Source organism: Erinaceus europaeus, chromosome 8 (genome assembly GCF_950295315.1).
Source record: "Erinaceus europaeus chromosome 8, mEriEur2.1, whole genome shotgun sequence".
NCBI lineage: Eukaryota > Metazoa > Chordata > Mammalia > Eulipotyphla > Erinaceidae > Erinaceus > Erinaceus europaeus.
The window spans coordinates 109,761,062-109,785,637 of record NC_080169.1 but is presented as its reverse complement, the minus strand read 5'-3'; the positions used below and the strand labels follow the sequence as shown (position 1 = coordinate 109,785,637).

Here is a 24,576-nt window from a genome sequence, read left to right as displayed (position 1 = left end):
GAATTTTATTACCTCAATACCGCAGTGTCTTGGTCTTTGCAAGGAGCCGATAACACTGGGGAGACCTTGTGGGAGTGGAGTTACTCAGGCAGTAGCAGGCTGTAGATTATTTCTCGGCATTGTTCCTTCCTAGAGCACGCCAGCAGTGTTACCTCAGAGCATTTCTTTTTATATATATATATATTTATTTTATTTATTTATTCCCTTTTGTTGCTCTTGTTGTTTTATTGTTGTAGTTATTATTGTTGTTGTCATTGTTGGATAGGACAGAGAGAAATGGAGAGAGGAGGGGAAGACAGAGAGGAGGAAAGATAGACACCTGCAGACCTGCTTCACTGCCTGTGAAGCGACTCCCCTGCAGGTGGGGAGCCGGGGTTCGAACCAGGATCCTTATGCCGGTCCTTGTGCTTTGCGCCACCTGTGCTTAACCCGCTGCGCTATAGCCCGACTCCCCTCAGAGCGTTTCTTAAGGACATTAAGTCAGGGTCTCTGTACCTTGGATGCTTCAAAATTTTTAAATTAATTTATTATTGGGTAGAGATAGAGAGAAATTGAGAAGAGATGGAGGAGTGAAGGAGAGAGACTGAGAGACATCTGCAGCCCTGCTCTACCACTAGTGAAGCCCTGCGCACTGCAATGTGTGTGCCTAGCCCTAGCCTGGTGCACCACTGCCTGTCCCCTAACGTGCATGTTTCTATAGCTCTTTAACACTTTTCTCTTTTGCTTTTGTCGCTGGGCTTATTACTGGATCTTGATGCATGCAGAGCTCCACCATTCTTCATGGTCATTTCCCCTTCATTTTTTCTAATTTTTTAAAAAATTTATTTATTTAAGAAAGGAGACATTAAAAAAATCATAGGATGGGGGAGTACAACTCTACACAGTTCCCACCACCCAATCTCCATATCCCATCCCCTCCCCTGATAGCTTTCCCATTCTCTATCCCTCTGGGAGCATGGACCCAGGGTCATTGTGGGTTGCAGAAGGTAGAAGGTCTGGCTTCTGTAATTGCTTCCCCACTGAACATGGGCGTTGACTGGTCGGTCCATACTCCCAGTCTGCCTCTCTCTTTCCCTAGTAGGGTGGGTCTCTGGGGAAGCGGAGCTCCAGGACACGTTGGTGGGGTCATCAGTCCAGGGAAGCCTGGCCGGCATCCTGATGGCATCTGGAACCTGGGGGCTGAAAAGAGAGTTAACATATAAAGCCAAACAAATTGTTGAACAATCATGGACCCAAGGTTTGGATTAGTAGAGATGAAGTGTTGGGGGTACTCACTGCAAACTCTAGTGTACTACTGCTTTCAGGTATATATTTTGCACTAGTTTATGGATATGTGTGAACATATGCTCTATCTCCTGAAACCTGGTCTATATCTAGGTTTTGGGACTTTGGTAGGAAGTGAGCCACTTGGGATGGAATTAGAGAATACTATGAAAGGAAAGGGCTCACCCGAGTGATGATTTTGCTATTTTTTTTTTTTTTATAGAGGGAGGGACGGAGGGAGAGAGGGAAAGGAGAGAAATCTACATCTCTGCTCCATTGTCTGTGAGGCTTCCTTCCTACAGGTGAGCCCCTGCAGCTTGAGCCCTAGTCTTCACACATGCTAATGTGTGCCCTCTACCCAGTGAGCCACTACCTAGCCCCTTCCAGGTTTACTTCATTATAATCAGTTTCTTTGAGGGCTCAAACCTCAAAAGTATGGGGCCGGGTGGTGGCGCCTTGGTTAAGCGCTCATGTTCTAGTTCAAGCCCAGGTTCAAGCTCCTGGTCCCCACCCACAGGGGGAAAGCTTCGTGAGTGATGGAGCAGGACTGCAGGTGATTCTATCTTTCTCTCCCTCTCTATCTCTCTCTCCCCTCTTAATTTCTGTTGTCTCTCTCCATTCATAAATAAATGAAAATTAAAAATGAAAATCCTCAAAAAGTATGCAGGCAGATAATACTTCTGGTCTGTTTTTTTTTTTTTTGTATGTACTATGTTTTAATAGAAGTCAGCATTGATCATGCTGTGTTCAGTTTTTTTCCCTTTTTTATTATTTATTTATAAAAAGGAAACACTAACAAAACCATAGGATAAGAGGGGTACAACTCCACACAATTCCCACCACCAGAACTCCGTATCCCATCCCCTCCCCCTTGATAACTTTCCGAATCTTTTTTTAAAAAAATATTTATTACTATTATTTATTTATTCCCTTTTGTTGCCCTTGTTGTTTTATTGTTGTGGTTATTATTGATGTCATTGTTGTTGTATAGGACAGAGAAAAATGGAGAGGGGGGGAAGATAGATGGGGGAGAGAAAGCTAGACACCTGCAGACCTGCTTCACCACTTGTGAAGCGACTCCCCTGCAGGTGGGGTGCCAGGGCTCGAACCGGGATCCTTACGCGGGTCCTTGTGCTTGGTGCATGTGCGCTTAACCTGCTGCGTGCGTTACAGCCCAACTCCCCTTTCCTATTCTTTAACCCTATGGGAATATGGACCCAAGGTCATTGTGGGATGCAGAAGGTGGAAGGTCTGACCACTGTAATTACTTCCCCGCTGAAAAAGGGCGTTGACAGGTAGATCCATCTTTTATAGAGAGGCCTGATTTACCCCTAGCTTGAATTTTAGAGCAGTGATGGCTCCAGATTAAACCTATTCTAATTTATCTATCTATCTATCATCTTCCTTTCTATCTCTCCTTCCCTCTTCTGCTTACTTTTTGTTATTTGAGAAAAGATACCCCTCCCCTAAAGAATTGTGGTTGTAACTTTAAATTAGTTGTTGACCTCAGACTAGTGGAACTGTGTGATACATACAGGCAGGGGGGTTGAGGGATCATACCAAACTCTGATGTGACCTTGGGCATATCAGCTACTGTTTCATAGCTGTGAAATGGGAACAAGAATATCACCATTGTTAAAGGTGTGAAGATTACAGAGTTGTTGTTTGTGAAGTGCTTCAAGAATAGTCACAGATAAGAATTAAATTCATGTTAGCAGCTGTTCTTGTTGTCATAATAATAATAATAATAATTATGCATCAAAGCTAGACTTACGATTTTGCTTTTGGGAAAATATGGACAAAAGCCCATGAAGTTTAATATATGTTTGTTTCTAGGGTAGAAACATAAAGTGGCTGGCTTTTTAATATTTAGATTCCTCAGCAGTAGGAAAATAATCCTTGATTTCAACTTATAACCAAGTTTGTGTGTCGGCCTGACCCTTAACTACAAGAGTGAAAATGAGTGGCAGGGGAGGGGTTTTGGAGATGGCTTAGCCATTATAGTGTATGCCTCAGCATGCAGGAATGTGGACTTTAAATCTAGCACCACGGACAACACCAAGGAATATGGAATACATGGATGGTGGAAGGATGCTTTAGTATGCATCTCTTTAATGAGAGAGAAAGAGGTACAGAGAGAAAAACACAAAGAGTAAGACCAGAACACGACTCAGCTCTGGCTTAAGTGATGGGGCTGGAAATTGAACCTTGACCTCAGAGCATCAGGCCTGAAAGTCTTTTGAAGTACCAGCCTGATGGCTCTCCAGCCATCTTCTCTCCCTCCCTCTTGTAAAAATTTCAGAATAAACACTGGGATAGGCAGCACAACTGTATGACATGTGTGTGAAGCCCTGGGTTCATTATCCTGCACTGCATGTAAACATGCAGGAAAGCAAGGCTCATATTGTCAAGTTATATGAAACTTATATATTAAAGACCAGGCAGTGGTTTCACTCAGTTGAGTGCACATTTTGCCATCCATAAGGATCCATGTTCAAGTCCCTGGTCCCTACCTGCAGGGGCAAACTCCACTGCAGATGTCTCTCTCTTTCATATATATATTATTTGATATCACAGAGGAAAATTGAGAGTGAAGGAAGGAGATAGAAAGGAAGAGAGAAAGAGACAACTGCTTCATTGCTTATGAAGCTTCCCCCTGCAGTTGGGGACTAGGGTCTTGAATCAGTGTCCTTGTGTACTTTAATGTGTGCATTTAACTAGGTGTGCCACCATCCAGCCTCCTTTCAGGCATTTCTCTTTCTCCCTCCCTCCACAATGTCTCAATGTGGAGATAATGTCTCTCTGTCCTATCAAATGTAAGAGAAACAAAATTAAAACAATAATAAAGTGAAGAAACATATATTCAATAGATGGCAGATATTGTAACTATTGACTTCTGAAGAGGAAATGCATAGCACCCTAAGTCCTGGGGACATGGGGCTAGCTAGCTACTTGGGTTAAAAGAATGTTGAGAAAGTTTCTGAAGAAGTTTTAATTTGCTTAAGCATCCAGACACTTGTCATACTTGCTTTATTTACACAGACTCTCTTTCAATTCTCAGAAACTCTTCAGAACAGACTGTTAACACTTCTCCTTGTGTTTTAAATTGAATGTTGTAGAAATCAGCTCTCAGGAGGAAGTGTGCTGTCTGCAAAATCGTGGTTCACACAGCCTGCATTGAACAGCTAGAAAAGGTGAGAGTGCGCCACCTGCTGCTACCTTTGCTACAGTTCAGGTGTTTGGACTCCCAAGACCAGGTGTCAAATTTTATTTCCAACATTTTTTCTTTCTTCCTTCTTTCCTTCTTTCCTTCCATCGTTCCTTCTTTCCTTCCTTCCTTCCTTCCTTCCTTCCTTTCTTTATTCCTTCTTTCATTCCCTCCTTTCTTCCTTCCTTCCATCTTTCCAACCTTCCTTCCTTCCGTCATTCCTTCCTTCCTTCCTTCCTTCCTCCCTCCCTCCCTCCCTCCCTCCCTCCCTCCCTCCCTCCCTCCTTTCTTTCTTTCTTTCTTTCTTTCTTTCTTTCTTTCTTTCTTTCTTTCTCTCTTAATGATGCCCCTTTGGAAACCAGAAATCCAGTGTTTTCACCAGCTTCACAATGGAAAGGGAATTGTAAGATTTATTAACTTTATTGTTTTCCAAAGTAGAATTTATAACCACTATGTGTCAACTCTTGGGAAAAGGAGAGATAAGCTTCAAAGTGATAAATCTGATATACACTTCTTATTCTTCTTCTGGCCCTTTTGTTTAAGTACTGCTATCAACTTAAAGGATTTTTCTGCAAGATTTTTCTTTTTTAGTTTGTTTGCTTAAGAAAACAATCCTTAAGCTGTTTACAATCATTGTTTAGATATGTCTGACCTGTGTAGGTTGATTTCTCCCTAAAGTAGCAGTGAGGGAGAGAGCTATGCTTCCATAGAAGACAGCTCCCAGTTGATGCATCCTGTTTGCAGGACACTAATGTGTGTAGGGCAGGAAGTGACATGTCCTTGGTGTCTCATCCCTGGAAGTGAGTCCTCCAGAGTTCTCTTTGGTCTATGGATCAACGCAGAGGCTCCATCGGTGACTTGTCTGTTGCTTCTCCTCTCCTTTTCTCTTGATGCATTTTTTTCCCTTTGGTCCTCTTTTCATCATCCATGCTCTTGGGGTTACCGTGTGTAAATATGTTGAAGCATTTTATTCCCTTGTGACATTCCTTTAGTTTCATTGATGTGTTGTTACCAAATATTGCCAACTGGTGATTTGTAGATGTGATTGCTGGTATTTAGTACTTTGCCTTTCCAGATTTTGTTCATTCATTTCTTTCATTTCTGTATGACTTTTACCTTATCAAATCACTCGAAGAGATGTAAATATACTGGGGGATCTCCACACCTAGTTGAGTGATGGTGCTTAATCTTTAAAGAATGCTTTTTGTGTTTATGCAAATCATTCTTATATTGGAAAAGTGTCTGATTTGCATTTTTCCTTTCTTAATATCTTAAACACAACTGGATGATTCCCACTGGTATAGCTCCTCCTAATATTTTATTACCTTAGTTTCTCAGTTGGATGATATAAGAGCATCATTCTCTAAGAATACTTTGGTTCCATCAATGAAATTCAAGAGATCTCTGTGGAATATCTAAGGTGATGTTTTCAAAAGACTAAATATTTTTAAGTTCTGTTCCTCCCCCTCAGAGGTTTTGTAGTCTGTCACTGTTGATTTTTGAGATAATGTTATCTAGCTTGATGATCACCACTAATAATGTTCTTTTCTCTTAACCATCACAGATTAATTTCAGATGTAAACCAACATTTCGAGAAGGGGGTTCAAGATCACCAAGAGAAGTGAGTATTTTAGAGTTCTAGTTTAAGGAAGATGTACTGTGCACAGCTGTTTTTCTGCGTTTATTTTCACTGATGCTAAAGAATAAACCTCGCTTCCATTCTATAGTAGTTTCTTAGACTCTTTGACATATGTTTCTGTCCTCTGTAAACCTTAGGGGATGTTTTGGGAGAACGAATGTCTGACCTACCAAATGAAACAGAGGATATCGGGAGGAAGTTATGGTAGAACTGAAGGGGGTAAAGCAAAAGGAACATTTTTGTTGTCTTCCAGTTGATTTTGACTCCTTTTTTTTTTTTTTTTTCAATTTTGAAACTGTTCTGGGTGGCAGAATAGATACAAAGGAAGCCTGCAAACCCTGGAGTCAAACTGTCTGGTCACAAAATCAGTTTTGCCATTGTGTACTTTTGGGCGTCATCTAATCTCTCTAAATCTTTGCACTTGCATCTGTTAAGTAAGTGACCAAATAAATAATAAGATAGAATTACATCTGCTATTCAGTCCCTCACCCTTGCAGCTTGCTAGAGAAGACAAAACAGTAAACAGGGAATTCAAGGGAGGAGAAATTGCAGCTACGCTAGTGGCAAGCAGATTTGATAGCATGAGGAGAGCTCTACTGAGACTTGTTCAGCTTTTATTGAGAAGGGGTTGAGCACAGCCTGGTGAAGTAATGCAAGTGAAGACAGTTATTAGATACCCCATTGTCCTTCTGCACCATGCTGGATACTCAAGCTCCAGCAGTCCCTCCAAAAAACAAATAGAAAACAGTCTGTTATTGACAGAACTCATTCTCCTTAAAACATATGCTAGTCTGTCCAGCTGTCACCATCTTATCCAGTACCCAGTTCTCTTCCTATTACAAAGTAGGATAGATGTAAGTTTGAAGAAATATGCTTTTTTTTTCCTAGGCCATTGATATTCCCCATAAGAGTGAGAGTTAGGTTTACATTTGTCCCTTTGGAAGTTGTTCCAGCCAGTGCACTCCTCAAGCTTAGCTCTGTAGAGTAACAAATAATGAGAGGGGAAAAGTTTGAGAGGAGGTGGCACCCTTGGAGAGGCAGAAACTAGAGGAATTGTCTAGTTGAAAGAGGGTAGGTGAGAGATGGGTGAGAGTCTTCTCATAGAGAGTACATGCATATGCATGAGGACAAAAGCAGGAGATAACATGATTGGAAGAGATGCAAGCTGAGAGACCAGTGGGTAGAATCACTGAGATCTTTGGAAGGCATGTTACAAGTTGAGGGTTGGATTATCACGAAGTGGGAATTTTTTTATCAGTGATTTAATAATGATTTATAAAATTGTAGGATAACAGAGGTGCAATTCCACACAGTACCATCACCGGAGTTCCATATCCCCTCCCCTCCCCTGGGAATTTCCCCGTTCTTTATCCCTCTGGGAGTGTGGACCAAAGTACTTTATGGGGTGCAGAATATTGTTCTGGCTATACTATAGAGGGGGTATTGCTGAGCTTAAGAGTAGCAGTACTGGAGGCATGGAAAAAAATCTAAGCAACTATTCTAGTAAGGTAGGCAAGAGGTAATAGTGATCTGAACTAAAGTAAGAATGAGAGGATGAGATGAGAAAAAAACAATAGATGCAGATTTCAAGGAAAAATAATGGACAGGATTAGCACTTGGTTGGAATTTGGGCATAAACACAGGAAAGCTGGCACATGCCCTGGTAAACTGGTTAAAAGTTATAAAAACTAGTTGATTGAGGATAGGGTAAAGAGGGGGCCTAGGGGTAGCTCACTGGGTTAAGTGCACATAGTACAAGGATGAGGTTAGATGATGAGGTTAGCTGTAGATGTTTCAAGTTTGAGGTGTCCCAAATGGAGCTGCCTATAAAAGAGCTGAGTTGATATAAGAGGTTGGATCTTATGATGAGGTCTGGGCTTAAAGGTCAAGACCAGTGAGACCACCAGCCTTTCCGTATGATTATTCCAGTCACAAGAATGGATGAATGGGTGGGATATCGATAGCAGGTGTCTGAATGAAGGAAGGGTTTACTGACATATTAACAAAAGTTAATTGTAGGAAGACACTAGCAATGAGTGACTTCACTGCCAAGGAGTAGCACAAGAAGACTAGAAGGTAGCAAAGGCAGAGTAAGGTGGGAATAGAAGCTGTAGAGAGGAAAATATAGTTGTCCCCTCCCACTGGGTTTACCCATTATGTGAAAGATAGAGTCACATACAAAGTGGGACAAACCTAAGAACCATGGTAAGGTTGTTGGTATTCTCAAAAGCAGGTCTGAGTGTACTGTAGCATTGGCTAACAGGCTTCCCAAGTGGTAGCTTGAGTGAAAATGAACTTTGATTCAAGACAGTAAAAGGCATCACTGCATGTACTTAGGATGAAGTCTATGACTTTCCAGCCAGGTGCTCTTTATCTCTCTACCTTTCATGCCCTAATCTTTATACTTTCTCTTTCTTGCTCTAGTGATTTTGTTATTTTATGTGAATTTTTCTATTGCTAGGTGTTGTTGTTGTTTTTCTTCAGTTTTCTTGCATGGTTCCATTTCTCTTTTCACGTATCCACACCATCCCCACTAGATTATTTCTGTCAGCACGAATGAATATGTTCTGTTAGCCTCCAGCTTAAAACAAACAAAAATATTTCTTAACCACCAGCTGTGCATTGATCTTAAGTGCTGCTCTGATTCTCAGCTTTGTGTTCACACCAAGTCTTATCTATAGAAATCACTTCCGGGAGTCAGGCGGTAGCGCAGCAGGTTAAGCGCAGGTGGTGCAAAGAGCAAGGACTGATATAAGGATCCTGGAGTCCCTGGCTCCCCACCTGCAGGGGAGTCACTTCACAGGCGGTGAAGCAGGTCTGCAAGTGTCTATCTTTCTCTTCCCCCTCTCTGTCTTCCCCATCTCTCTCCATTTCTCTCTGTCCTATTCAACAACAATGACATCAATAATAATAACTACAACAATTAAAAAAGAGAAAAGACATAATTTCCAGGACGCCAGCTCCTCTTTGCTTTAACCTGTTCTGATCTACTTCCTTCTCATTCTGTGCACTGACACCCCCACCCCCATGGCTTATAGTGTCAAGTCCACCAGACATTTTTCTGTTCTTTTCTTGTTTGATTTTTTTTTAATGAAATAAAATATTCAAAACCATAGGGTAGGAGGGGTACAACTCCACACAATTCCCACCGCCCAATCTCCATATCCCACCCCCTCCCCCGATAGCTTTCCCATTCTCTATCCCTCTGGGAGCATGGACCCAGGGTCATTGTGGGTTGCAGAAGGTAGAAGGTCTGGCTTCTGTAATTGCTTCCCCGCTGAACATGGGCGTTGACTGGTCGGTCCATACTCCCAGTTTGCCTCTCTCTTTCCCTAGTAGGGTGGGTCTCTGGGGAAGCTGAGCTCCAGGACATATTGGCGGGGTCTTCAATCCAGGGAAGTCTGGCCGGCATCCTGATGACACCTGGAACCTGGTGACTGAAAAGAGAGTTAACATACAAAGCCAAACAAATTGTTGAGCAATCATGGACCCAAAGCTTGGAAAAGTGGAGAGGAAGTATTAGGGAGGTACTCACTGCAAACTCTAGTGTACTTCTGCTTTCTTACTTTGGTGCCATACTCCAAACTCAGTCAATTTCTGCTTTGCGTTTCTACTTTTTTTTTTTTACATGCATAACATTCCCCAGATTCCCATTTAACAATACAACCCCCACTATTTAATTCATCATTTTTCATGGACCTGTATTCTCCCCACCCACCCACCCACCCCAGAGTCTTTTACTTAAATTAAAAAAAAAACAATAAAACAACAAGGGCAACAAAAGGGAATGAATAAATAAATATTAAAAATAATTCACAAAAAAAAAAGAAATAGTCGCTTGTAAATGGGGAGGTGGCTCAGTGGGCAGAGCACAGAACTTGCATGCATGGGGCTCTGGATTCCATTCCTGGCACTGCAGGCTCTGCAACCATGCTCTGGTCGGGCTCTCTCTCTCTCCCTCTCTCTCTTTCTCTTTCATATAAATAAGTCAATTTCTTTTTTTTATTAAATGATTTTTTAAATGTTTTAATTATCTTTATTTATTTGATAGAGACAGTCAGAAATCGAGAGGGAAGGGGAAGATAGAGCGAGAGAGAGAGAGAGAGACACCTGCAGCCCTGCTTCACCACTTGTGAAGCTTTCCCTCTGCAGTTGGGGACCGGGGACTTGAACCTGGGTCCTTGCGCATTGTAACAGTAACAGGTGCGCTTAATCAGGTGCGCCACCACCCGGCCCCAAATAAGTCAATTAAAAAAAAAAAAGAAATAAAATATTCAATGCTTCAACTTTCCTGAAATGTTCTCATGCTTGGTTCCTGTCATACCACTCTGATAACATTCCATTCCTTCAAGGGATAGTCCTCCTGAGTCTCATCATTCAAGCCCCCTGATATCTGCATGCTTCTCTGACCTTGGTAATTGATCACATTCTTTCTGTCCACTCTTTCTGGGAGAGTCAGTATTGTGACTTTAACTTTTACTTCTGGCTGACACTTCCTAACTTACTGTTTCAAGTCCAAACATCCACTTATATTCCACTGGATATCTCCATGGAAAACAATGAAATAATTTCAAATAAAATGGGGCTAGAAAGGTAGCATAATGGTTATGGAAAAGGCTTTCAGAGGCTGTGTGGTGGTGCACTTGGTTGACAGCACATACTATAATGCACAAGGACCTCAATTCAAGCCCCTGGTTTCCACCTGCAGGGGGAAAGCTTTGCGAGTGATGAAGCAGAGCTGCAGGTGTCTTTCTGTCTCCCTCCTTCCCTATCCCTCCTCCCCCTCTCAACGTCTGGTTGTCTCTATCCAATAAACAAAATATAATTTTAAAAGTTAAAAAAAAAAAGGCGCGCCCGTCCCGCCCCCGCCCCCGCCCCCGCGCCTAGCGGGGCCCTGGGAGGGGCGCAGTGTCAGGCGGCGTCACGGGTGGCGGGTGGCAGGCAGCGGGGGCAGACAAAGCCATGGCTAATGAATGGAAGCGCATAGGCCTGGCGCCTTGTGTCCTTTGCTGCCCTGCGGGAGCTGCGCCCGAGGTAATGTGAAAGGACCATCATGCTACCCAGAGGACTGCGGTTGATCTTGAAGATGAGGAACAGGTCTCCACTTTGTAAATTTGTGTCGACACTGTGAAGTAACTAACAGAGCTCCTGGCAGACGGTGGCGGCCTGTGTCCTGCTATGAGATGCTCAGAAGTCACACATGCTCTTTCTCACTCAGATGTCTGGTTATTTACAAACATCCCAAAAGATAGTTCTGTTGAGGAAGAAAAAACTGAATAAGCAGAACATTTGGGGACACACATGAGCACTTGGATCCATTTTTTTTTTACCCACATAAGATATTAACATGATGAGGTAGCCAGACAGTTATGGTCAGTCATGGAGAATAGCCCAGAAACCTGCCCCAAAGGGGATAGTGGTTTGTTTCTGATAAAATAAGTTTTAAAATAGAAGAAGATGAAGATGGCATTCCTAATCACAGTTTGGAAAGCGTGGACTTTAAAAAAGAGCATGAGAGTCGGAAGCCAGCTGATAGCGGTGATGAACAGGCCAAAGACGGGGAAGCAAACCGCAGCTATACCCTCCCCTGAAGGCACCTGTCCCCCGACAACGAGGATGACTGCGGGGCCCTGTTCTCTCAGTACAGCAGCACGCTCTACAATGTGGCCAGAGCCTTCTCTCCAGCCAGAACATCAGCTCCAGGAAGAAGTCTCCAGCTTGGAAGCATTTTTTCATCTCTCCTCGGGATAGCACTAAAGCAATATGTATGTACTGTATGAAAGAGTTCAGCAGAGGAAAGAATGAAAAAGACTTGAGTACGAGTTGTCTCATGAGACATGTGAGGCGCGCTCAGCTCACCCCACTGAGCTCATTCAGGAAAACGGAAGTATGGCAGCTCTAGCCTCTCTCTCTCCCCCTTCATTGCTGCTCCCACCACAGCCTGCAGACACCGGAGACTTGAGCCCCGTACTCTCACCCGTTAAACTTGTCCCCAAAATGACATCTAAGATTCCATCCCCTGATCAGAAAACCGAGGAATCTATGTCTTTAGTTTTGCCTGAAGAAGTCTCCTGCAATGTGTCTGTCTCTGAGAAGTATAGCAGGGAAGAATCCCTGAGGGGATTGCCTCCTCCCCTCCCCACACTCCATTTTGATGAAACTGTGGAGAACGGAACTGAGAAAAGCCTACCTCTTCCAAAGAGCACATCTGGTTCCAGGAGAAGGTCAGCCGTTTGGAAGCACTTCTACCTGTCACCTCTGGACAACTCCACAGCTGTCTGCATCCACTGCATGAACGAGTTTAGCAGAGGGAAGAACGGGAAGGACCTGGGCACAAGCTGCCTCATCAGGCACATGTGGCGGGTGCACCGCTCCATCGTGCTGCAAGAGAATGGGGGGGCACAGGCATCCCACCCCTGCACTCGGCTCCGCCTCTCCTGCCATCTCTGGAAGGAGACTCGAACTCTTTGTCTTCCTCTCCAGGGAAGCTGGCCTCAGAGTCCCCCTCCATCTTCTCTTCCCCTGACCGGCTACCTGAAGACCTGCAGTCCCAGCTGCACCTTGGAGAGGCACTGATGGAAGACGCGTCGGTGTTGTCATCCTCTGATGACGTTGGTGAGACCTCACTGGTGTCCTCTCCCTCCTGAGAAGCAGCAAGGTGACAGGTTGAGCCCTAGACTGTTTGAATCTGGTGCTGTGTTCCAGCAGAAAAAAAAAGGTTATGAAGAAACTCAAGTCTGAGGTGTGGCACCACTTTTCCTTAGCCCCCATGGACAGTCTCAAATCTGTATGCAGGTACTGCAGCTGTGTCATCAGCCGGGGAAAGAAGGGTGACGTGGGCACCAGCTGTTTGATGAGGCATCTGTACAGGCGCCGCCCCCAAGTTGTTGGCAACCAGAAGGGCTTTTTAGGGGCAAGTTTGGCCAATTCTCCATATGCTACTCTGGCTTCTGCAGAAAGTTCCTCCTCCAAATTAACTGGCTTGCCAGCAAAGGTGACAAAAAAATAGTCAGGTTATGATTCCCGTTAATAGTAAAAAGACCTCAAAGTTGTGGAATCACTTTTCTATATGCTCTGCAGATCCTACTAAAGTTGTGTGCTTGCACTGTGGCCAGACAATAAGCAGGGGGAAGAAACCAACAAACTTGGGCACCAGTTGTCTCCTGAGACACTTACAGAGGTTCCTCAGCAATGTCCTGAAGACGGATGTCCACCAGACCACCCGCTCCTCTTCTCCAACTCCCCCAGTGCCCCCAAACTCAGAATTATCAGGAACTTCCTTCTTCGACAGCACCAGTGAGAAGTTTTATGACTCTCATCCAGTTGCCAAAAAAATCACAAGTCTCATTGCTGAAATGATTGCACTTGACCTCCAGCCATACTCTCTTGTAGACAATGTTGGCTTTAGCAGGCAGCTCGAATACTTGAAACCTCAGTACTCCTTACCCTCCCCTTCTTACTTCTCCAGGACTGCGATCCCAGGTATGTATGATAATGTGAAGCAGATCATCAAGTCGCATCTTAGGGAGGCTGAGAGTGGTGTGGTCCACTTCACCTCTGGAATATGGATGAGCAACCAGACCCGAGAGTACCTGATACCCACTGCCCACTGGGTCACCTTTGAGTCCTCAGTCCGTCCACACTGTGAGGACCACCACTGCTCAGCCCTTCTAGACATATCTCAGATTGACTGTGACTACAGTGGCAACAGCATACAGAAGCAGCTGGAATGCTGGTGGGAAGCCTGGGTAACGTCCACTGGTCTTCAGATCCGTATCACAGTGACTGACAACCCCAGCATAAGAAAGACACTGAATGAGGGCGAACACTCGAGCGTGCAGTGCTTCAGCCACACCGTGAATCTCTTTGTCAGCGAAGCCATTAAGAGCCAGAGAATGGTCCAGAATTTACTTAGCATCGCACGGAAGATATTCGAATGGGTGCATCGGTCACCGAGAGCAAAAGAGAAGCTAGCGGAGCTGCAGAGGGAATATGAGTTGCCACAGCACCATCTTATTCAAGATGTCCCATCCAAATGGAACACTTCCTTCCATATGCTTGAACGACTCATTGAACAGAAAAGGGCCGTCAATGAGCTGTCGATCGAATGTAATTTCAGAGAGCTGATCAGCTGTGACCAGTGGGAGGTCATGCAGTCTGTGTGTCATGCCTTGACGCCGTTTGATGCTGCGAGTCAGGAAATGAGCAGCCACGTGTCCACTCTGAGCCAGGTCATCCCCATGATCCACATTCTGAACAGGAAGATCGAGATGCTCTTTGAGGAGACGATGGGCATTGACTCCATGCTGAAGTCTCTGAAGGAAGCCATGGTGAGTCGATTGTCTGCCACCCTTCATGACCCCAGGTACATCTTTGCTACACTGCTGGACCCTCGTTACAAAGCCTCTCTGTTCTCTGAGGAAGAGGCGGAACAGTAGAAGCAGGATTTAATCAGGGAACTAGAATTGCTGAATTCTACCTCAGATGAAACACCTGTCTCCAATGGGCATGAGCCAGAGACCTCACCACAGAGCTCTGCTGGGGAGGAGAGCCTGTGGTCACTCATGGACAAGATGAAAAAGAGAGGCTCTCTGGAGAAGACCCGGGTGCCTGAAGATATGGTTCTGGCCTACCTGGAGGAGGAGGTGCTGGAACACAGCTGTGACCCCCTCACCTACTGGAACCTGAAGAGGGCAGCCTGGCCAGGCCTCTCCACTCTGGCTGTCAGGTTTTTAGGCTGTCCTCCAGAGCATTGTCCCTTCAGAAAAGCTGTTCAACACACCCACAGAGAACAGTTGCTTTGGCCAGTCTAGGCTCATGATGGAACATTTTGAAAAACTGATCTTTTTGAAAGTGAACCTCCCCTTAATATGCTTTCAGTATTGAAATTCAGATGGAGCCAGCAGACTCAAATACTGTTGCTCAGTAGGCATCAGCAACTTGTCCTGGGGCCGATGGCTCGCTCGCTCTGGTGGGCCTGTGTGACGAGACCAGGCACTCAGGTCTATGCGAATTCCATTGCCCAGCCCTCCCGCAGTGTCTGCTTGTGCCTTATACCTTGTCCATCAGGCCAGGTATCACCAGGTTTCATGGTGTGTGTTTTAGCAAGTCCACTAGAAATAACCTGTCTCGTCAATTATGAAATAATGATGATTAGGTTTGAATTTATAACTGTCAAGTTTTTGGTTTTTTTTTTATAAGTTGGGGGTTTAGTAATTTGTTTTACTAGAATGGCTGAGAAGATGTAAACAGTTTCATTCTGTAGGCTTTTTATTCAATTATGTAAAAACCACAAATCAGGTACTGTATGTTAGTTAAAAATTGCTTTAATTGCAACATAACAGCTTTCATAGCTGTCAAATGAAATTTGTAAATAGGAGGTGGAGTTCAAGCCATCCTGACTGAGCAGGTTATAACTGCAGGCACTAAAATGTTGAACACAGAATATTCTGGAAGGTAACTTTTTTACTACTACAGAGATGCAGAATTTGAAGACAAAATTAAATGTTAGTGAATCCTGGATGTCACTTCAGTGGTGATTTGGTGAAGAGGATGTCCCGTTTTACGTTTTATATTCAGGTTCTTATGGTCAGTGAAGGCAGCATCCTCAGTACCTGTAACAGGCCCCTTTATGCCTGTTGTTCAGCCAGTACACAACATGACACGTTTACGGCCGTCCCATTGGTTAAACCTCTAAGCCTCTGACTTGGTGTCTACACGATGAAGCTAGCTTTTGAAATTTGAAATGTGTGCACTGACCCCCAGTTTGATCAAACTCCCAGTATAAAACTTGTTTTTCAAAGAGATGGCTAATTAAGCAAGAAATTGTTTCATTACTTTGGAAGAATAGCCTTAGATGTTTAGATATTACTGTCCCCCATAAACAAGGGAAGATTTAGCCATCGCTAGAATCCTAAGGACATCGGAATGAAATCCTAGTTGTCAAGATCCTATAAACAATGACATTTCTTCAGTTTTGCTTCAACATGTGGAAAAGATTTCATTTTTATCATTTCAAACCAATTAAACATTCTGGGTGAAACAGGTAACTCAATTTATTTGCCTATGACCTTTTAGAAAAGTTGTTAAAATACTGTATTATTAATCTGAATTTCCATTGACTATGTTTTAGTGTATTTATAAATGACAAACACAGTTTTTGAAATTAAACTTTTTATTTGCAATTTTCAAAAAATAATAATAAAAAAATTAAAAAAAGACTTTTATGCCTGAGGCTCCAAGGTTCCAGGTTCAATCCTCAGTACCATCATAAGTTAGAATTCTAAAATTCTCTACTCCCTTTCTTTCTCTCTTTCTCTAGCTCTCTCATTGACATAGATATAATATTAACTCTCTGTATCTCTCTCATTAAAATAGGTATAATATTTTTTTAAAATGAAATGAATATAAAACTAAAATCACTATTTCCATCACCAGATTGACTTTTTTGTCAATTCTTTTGTACCATAGAAGCTTGTTGATCTGGCTCCTGAGCTGAGAACTTCACTTGGCAAGAGCCACACTGATCTGCTCTCCCATGCATACACTGCATCTAATTCATTTGCCATCACTATCTGTTTAATATATAAATTTTATTTCACACCACCCATTGGTCTCCATTTATATTGCCAGTGCCAGTGCCAGTCCATGATGTCACACTCTGGACCACTCCAATATCTTCTCCATGATTCCTTTACTTTTCTCTTCCCATTCCTTAACCATAATGTAAGGGCAAGTTTTTTGAATGAAAATTGCTTGATGGCATTTTTTCTCTTGAAGCCCTCTAAGTGGCTCCCATATCACTTACAGCAAAAACAAACCCCTCTAGGTTCATGGGGAGGAGTGGGGGCAGGCAGTGGTGTACTGGGTTAAGTGCACATAGTATGAAGTGCAAGTACCCGCGTGAGGAACCCAGTTTGAGCCCCACATGGGGTTGTTTCACAAGTGGTGAAGCAGGTCTGCAGGTGTCTATCATTTTCCCCCCTCCTCTCTCTATTTATCTCTGTCCTATCCAAAAAAAACTAAAAAGAAAGGGGAAAAATGACTGCCTAGGAGCGGTGGATTAATGAGTGTAGGCAGAGAGAGAGTGAGAGAGAGAGGTAATAGCTTACAGAATCACAGATATTAATACTTGACCACAATGAATGCTCTCTACTACTCCCTATAAACATGTGGTATTCTGCATTTGCTTACTGAACTTTACATGGAGCATCACAAATGATTCATTGAGTCTGTGATATAATTTCTAAATTATTGCTGACTTGTAGAAATGTCTGATTCAATTTTTTGATCAGAGCTGCCACTAGTTAAGTAGCCCCATGAGTTAACCATGATTTCTCATAGCTAATACACAAAACTTCTTCCAGTCTTCCTTCCTTAAATTGATTGATAGTCACTAGATGGTTTATAATCTTAGCACGTGGGGGGTTTCTCTGTCAATGACATTACTCATTCTCCTACTGTTTCCGCTAAACCGTAATCATATTAAAATCGTTGTTTTAGCCTTTGTACTATTGCATGACACTTTCATGTCTTCTCTATTACCACTAATGAATCTTGTTGCAGTCTCAAACTGGAGGCAGCTGAATTTGATTCTTCGGAGCACAGGAAAGGCATGGAGTGAGGAGCAGAGCATGGTTAAGATTACAGGTTCTTTTTTTTTTTTTAATTTATTTATATATTTTTTCCTCCAGGGTTATTGCTGGGCTCGGTGCCTGCACCATGAATCCACCGCTCCTGGAGGCCATTTTTCCCCTTTTGTTGCCCTAGTTGTTGCAGCCTCGTTGCGGTTCTTATTGCCATTGTTGACGTGCTTTGTTGTTGGATAGGACAGAGAGAAATGGAGAGAGGAGGGGAAGACAGAGAGAGAGGGGAGAGAAAGATAGACACCTGCAGACCTGCCTCACCGCCCGTGAAGCGACTCCCCTGCAGGTGGGGAGCCGGGGGCTCGAACCGGGATCCTTACGCCGGTCCCTGCAAGATTACAGGTTCTGCCACCAGTTGGCCCGTGTTCAAATCTTTGTTCTCACTCTTCCTTTAAAAAAATATATTGTCACCAGCATTATCACTGGTGCTGACAAATCCACAACTCTCCGTGGCCAATTTTCCTATTTTTTTTTTCCTAATAGAGACAAGGAGAAATTGACAGAAAAAGGGGAGATAGGGAGGAAGAAAGGGAAATGCAGCATTGCCTCACTGGTTTTGAAGCTTCCCCACCAGCCCTCTTCTAGTAAGAAACTGGAGCCTCAAATTAAAATCTAGTGCTCTTCTAGTTGAGATATTTTCACAGCTGCAAGAATTTAACATACACACACACACACACACACACACACTCTCTCTCTCTCTCTCTCTCTCTCTCTCTCTCATTCTTCCCTTCCACCCTCCTTTCTTCTCTTCTCTCTTCTTTCCTCTTCTCTTCTTTTTCTTCCCTTCCCTTCCCTTTTCCACACCCCTCCCAACCCCTCCCCTCCCTCCTCTTCTTTCTCTTCTCTTTTCCTTTCTTCTCTTTCTTTCTTCTTTCTTCTCTTTCTCTTTCTCCCCTTCCCTCTTCTTTTCTTCCTTCCTTCCTCCCTCCCTCCCCCCTCTTCCCTTCCTCCCTCCCTCCCTCCCTTCCTCCCTTCTCCCTCCCTCCCTCCCTTCCTCCCTTCCTCCCTTCCTCCCTTCCTTCCTTCCTTCCTTCCTTCCTTCCTTCCTTCCTTCCTTCCTTCCTTCCTTCTCTTTCTATCCCTGGAGCACTGCTTAGTTCTGGCTGTGGTAGTGTAGGGAATTGATTCTGGACCTTCTGGTGCCTCAGGTGTGAAAGTGTGTTGGGTCAAAATTTTGAATTCTTCATGTTACTCCTACCTAAATGTGTACTATATGCTGGCTTACCTAAAGCACCAAATTGGGTGTGGCCATTTTAGCTTCTGTTTACATTTTCACGTACCTCTGGATGTGTCTTCTACCTGTCCCAGGTTCCTCACAGCTCAAGGTTGTCTAGCATGTTCACACATTTACCAGTTTCTCTAGAAAGAAAGTCAAGTAAGGAAGACCTGGAAGGGAAGCCCTGCTGAATGGAATCTATCAAATTTTCATGTTTATTGTTTAGCAAACCGTATACATGCACATTCGGTTTGGTGCATGTGTGGGGCTTAGACTATGGTCTATGGACATCTATATTTTAAAGCCACAGAAAATTGTCAGAGTCTGCAAATGTAAACCTATTCATTTCGTTTCCTCATAGAACTTTGTGCGTCATCACTGGGTGCACAGACGTCGGCAGGAGGGGAAGTGTAAGCAGTGTGGTAAGGTAAGCGGCCCAGTTCCCTCCAGGACGACAGCCATCACCAGCCTTTGAGCGCCAGAAGTCCATAAGTCTTGTTAGGCCAGCCTGGGTCTCAGATTTTATTTTCAAAAAGCCTTATTTATATAACTCCTCCCACTATTCCTAAGAGGTGTTGTAGTTCTTCTAGAGCCCAAGGCAAGAGACAGAGGTTTGGATACACGTGATTAAGAAGCGATAGGAGAGATGGATCCATTCTAACAAGTTTAATTGTTGTAGTTAAAATTAAATAAGAAAAAAAGAATATTTTCCATTTTACTAAAATTCCCTCCAGAGAATTGTTGACCTGTCATACTTCTTCAACCACCAGCAGAAAAATCAGTGGTGACTGAGAAGCGGGATTTGAGCTGATAGGATCTTGTGGTTGAACAGAACTGTGTGGAAGAACACTTGGGAAGCAAGAAATGGGTTGTTTGGGGAGGATATTATCCAGTGTCTAGAAAATGCTGCCCTTCTGAGATGTGATTATTGATATCTGTTCTTGTCCTTAGCATGAGCAGTGGCCGTTCCCGGTGGGGGGGGGGGGCAGGTCCACTTGGAAAAGTGAGTGAGAGTCTTATGGCTATGGGTAATTAAGCTCCATAGCATCCACCTGTTACTGACACCAACAGATTTAGGTTGTGGTTCTTTTCCTGTTTTTAATTTTCAGTTCATTTATTTATTCAGCTTTATTTTATTGCCATCAGGGTTATTGCTGTGTCTCAGTACCTCTGCAACAAAGCTACCACTTCCAGTGGCTTATTTTTTTTTAATGGGGACAGAGAAAAAGTGAGAAGGAAGTGGGAGCTAGAAAGAGAGAAAGAGAGACACCTGCAGACCTCCTTCACTACACATGAAGCTTCCCCCCTACAGGTGGAGAGTAGGGACTTAAAACCAGGTCCTTGCACATGTTAACATGTGTACTCTACCTGGTGCACCACCACCCAGCTCTGACTATATTCTTCTTCCATGTACACAAATCTCTTCAGAATGAAAGGATCCTATGGGAAGATTAAACTGTTGGTAAATCACACTGTAAAAGTCTATAATATTTATAGCCAGGTGGTGGTGCATCTGCTTGAGTGCACATGCTACAATGCACAAGGACCCAGGTTCAAGCCTCCAGACCCCACCTACAGGGGGAAAGCTTCACAAGTGACGGAGTGCTGTCATATTCCACCAATTGTACTGTAAACTGTTAACACCCCCAAAAGAATGATTTTTAAAAAGAGTAAAAATATTGAATAAAATTTAAAAATGGGTGAGGGTTGATAGTATAATGATTATGCAAAGAGATTCATTCTCATGCCTGAGATTCCAGAGTCTCGGGTCAAATCCCATGCACCGCCAAAAACCAGAGCTGATCAGTGCTCTGGTAAAATAAACAAACAAATAAGTAACACAAGGTGGGAGGGGAGTTGACTGATTCTTACAAGGCACTTGACATGGGAAATAGAAAGGATCAACCTCCTTCTCTCCTATGATCTTTCTTCATTGGATCCATCTCTCCCACCCCCAGCCTTTCCCTCCTGGTGTTCTCTTCAGGTGTCTGAATTTTTTTTTTCTTACTACATTTCTCCCATTAATGGTGTGTGTGTGTGTGTGTGTGTGTGAGAGAGAGAGAGAGAGAGAGAGAGAGAGAGTTTGAGAGAGAGAGATTGAGAGAGGAGGGACAGGAAACAGATAAGCACAACTGATTTGGGGAGTCAGAGATATGAAGGGTAGGAAAACCTGAATAAATAGCTTTCTTATTTGGAAACTATAGCATCACTAAACTGATGAGTAGCTGGCTCCACCTCAACCACTTTCAAGCTCTAATAGCATTGGAGGAGTTTACTAAAGTTTTTATTAAAAGAAAATCAATAAACATTCTCTATTTTGTGACAAGTATTCCCTTATGTTGTCTTACACTCCCTATGCTGGCTTGGCCTTCCATTATAGTGGTCGACAGAGTGGGGAGGGCAGGGCACTAAGTGCTCTGAATTGTGAGTTGCTGGTTCCATCTCTCCTCCCCTCCCAAAGTCTGCAGACGTCACTCGCCCACTCTGAGTGCTCACAGGTCTTCACTATCACATTGGGATATTTTATTCACATCTTCTGTTGATAATATAGAATATGAGGGGGGTAATGGTGGAGAGGTCTCAGATCTATGTGTACCTGCTGGATACTACCTCACCCTTCTTTGGGTCCTGGCTTCTCTCCCTGATTAGAGGAAACCCAGTTTATATTTATTTACAGATTAATAGATTGCAAATTCACTTCAAAATTTGGTGTTTCTTATAATTTTTATCAGCAGAATCATACATTCTTATTTTTTTAAAATATTTATTTTATTTATTTATTCCCTTTTGTTGCCCTTGTTGTTTTATTGTTGTAGTTATTATTGTTGTTGTCGTTGTTGGATAGGACAGAGAGAAATGGACAGAGGAGGGGAAGACAGAGAGGAGGAGAGAAAGACAGACACCTGCAGACCTGCTTCACCACCTGTGAAGCGACTCCCCTGCAGGTGGGGAGCCGGGGTTCGAACCAGGATCCTTATGCCAGTCCTTGTGCTTTGCGCCACCTGCGCTTAACCCGCTGCGCTACAGCCCGACTCCCACATTCTTATTTATCTAGACAATTTGCAACTATATTTTTAATACCTATGCATGTGAGCACTCACATTTTTGCATACATGATTCCTTATTTTGCTCATTAAGATGGAAATAAAATGCTGCACTTAGCAAAAAAAAATTTTTTTTTTTTCAGCTGGCCATTTGCAAACTTTTGGGGCTGTCGAGGAATGATGATGGTTAGAGTCTGGTTGTAGCTGCTGCTTGTTTATTAAAGTGACACTGGGTTGTAACTTTATAGAGATTTCAGATGCAAGGACTTGCTTATTCACCTATGTCTGCACTACACTGTGCTCATGTCCAGACTATAGTTTTTACTTAGCACTACATCACTGACTCTTTTCACCCAATTTATCCACACCGTTCTTCTTTTTTGTGTTTTCAGCTAAGTAAATCTTTGAGCTCATGTTCCTCATGCTTTGGATATGAAAGAGAACCTAGGAAAGACTTAGTGAACAAAGACCTTGAGAGAAGTAGCAGAGTGTGTGTGGTACTTAGTGGATTTTAGATAATGGAGCTCAGAATTCACCGGTTCAGTCGTGTTGCTCTTCACAAGGAATCACAGGGCATAGGGAAGATCTCTGAGGCTGGTAATAGCAGGAAGGCATGATCAAAGGTAAATTTGAAATGATAAGGTGCTGGAGAGGTCAATTTCCCAGTCCTAACCTTACTTACAAGGCCTAGCCATTTCAAAGTGCTCTACCAAATAGAGAACAAATATCCCAACTCGATTCACTTTCAGCCTCTAGAAGCCAAGTCTAAGAGAAACCAAAGTGAGAGAGATACTGGTGAGGTAATCCATAAAAGCCAATGTGTAATGCACCCTGGGTAGATGGAGAGTGTGTTTGGAGGAGCAGGGGGCTAATCTCAGACACATTTGTTTTTCAATAGTGATCCAATGTAATTAGTTTAAGCAAATTAAACAGCATGTAGTATGAGTTAAATGGGGAAAATGTTAAAATTATTTCTTATTAGAATTAATATTGTAAAAAACTCATTTAAAAATGAATTTATGGTACAATATTTGAAATATGCACAGCTAAAGAAGTATAAATAATGCATTTGTATTTAAACATGACAGAATTATTAAAAACATACCAGGAGGTACAACTGAGCTGTGAATAATGAAAAAATTTACAAAATCTAAAATAATAGAATGTATGGACTGGGAACTTTGAGGTATATTCTCTTTTCAACTTGAAGCTTCATATTTTTTGCTGATCTGTAAATGTGTGTTCCCAGAGGAGAGGGTATTAACTTCCAGGATACCTTGAAGGTGGCCAACAAGGAGTGGAGGATCCAGGGTGTGGAACGATGCACCTGTTAGTCAGGTTTGCTTATTATTATTATTTTTTTATTTAAGAAAGGAGACAATAAGAAAACCATAGGATAGGAGGGGTACAACTCCACACAATTCCCACCACCGGATCTCCATATCCCATCTCCTCCCCTGATAGCTTTCCCATTCTCTATCCCTCTGGGAGTATGGACCCAGGGTTGTTGTGGGTTGCAGAAGGTGGAAGGTCTGGCTTCTGTAATTGCTTCCCCACTGAACATGGGCGTTGACTGGTCGATCCATACTCCCAGTCTGCCTCTCTCTCTCCCTAGTAGGGTGGGTCTCTGGGGAAGCGGAGCTCCAGAACACACTGGTGGGGTCGTCAGTCCAGGGAAGTCTGGTCGGCATCATGCTGGCATCCAGAACCTGGTGGCTGAAAAGAGAGTTAACATACAAAGCCAAACAAATTGTTGACCAATAATGGTCCTAAAGGCTGGAATAGTGCAGATGATTTACCTCTCTCTGTGTTTGGAAGCTACAACAGAGGAATCTTATGCCTTTAGTTTTGGGAGGGCCATTGATGTGGTATTGAATGAACAGTGGACAATACACAAGGACAAAGAAACTAAGCCTGTTTATACAGGCTCTGCCAATAAAACTGCTGGAAGCCCGACTTTTCTTTCTGTCCTTGGCTGAGCATCAAGAAAGAAAACAAGAGCAACCACCATTCTGCCCTCAGATTCTACACATTTGACTATTTCAGTTTCTGCAAATAAGTGGCATCATGATAGTATTTGGCCTTCTCTGTCTTGCTGATTATACTGAGCAGAGTGTCCTTCAGATTTTTTCAATGAAGGAGAAATGAGGACGATTCAGTCAAAGGGGCTAAGTTTCAATGATGCAAGATGATGGTTCTTGGAGATGTGCTGAGAACATGCCTCTGGCTAATGATACTACACTGCACACTTCAGAATGTCAAAAGGTGCCACGATTATATGAGTGTTCTCATCACAGAATATTATAAAAAAATAAATAGGGGAAGGAGGAACTTGGAGGGATGGCTCTACTGGTGACATCTACGTGGTGATGGTATCGATGTGGTTATAGACGTCTCTACAAAACTCAACCAGTTGAACACATTAAAGACGTACAGATTTTTATAATTCAGTAATGCCTTGTGAAAGTGTTGTTCTTTTAAAATTTTTATTGGGGGGTTAATGGTAAACAGTATAGTCTTTAAAACAGGTATAACCTCTCATCTCCTCTTGACCAGTGTCT

At 43.1% G+C, this 24,576-nt stretch overlaps 1 protein-coding gene across 2 annotated transcripts in view; it reads left to right on the top strand.

Annotated features, from left to right (window-relative positions):
• DGKI (diacylglycerol kinase iota) overlaps positions 1-24,576 on the top strand; it is a 593,672-nt gene that overhangs the window by 287,307 nt on the left and 281,789 nt on the right. For both annotated transcript variants that reach the window (XM_060196647.1, XM_060196646.1), the window contains exons 4-6: positions 4,383-4,457; positions 6,036-6,092; positions 19,333-19,398. In XM_060196647.1, the coding sequence (XP_060052630.1) occupies positions 4,383-4,457; positions 6,036-6,092; positions 19,333-19,398 (198 nt within the window). The remainder of the gene's footprint in view (positions 1-4,382; positions 4,458-6,035; positions 6,093-19,332; positions 19,399-24,576) is intronic.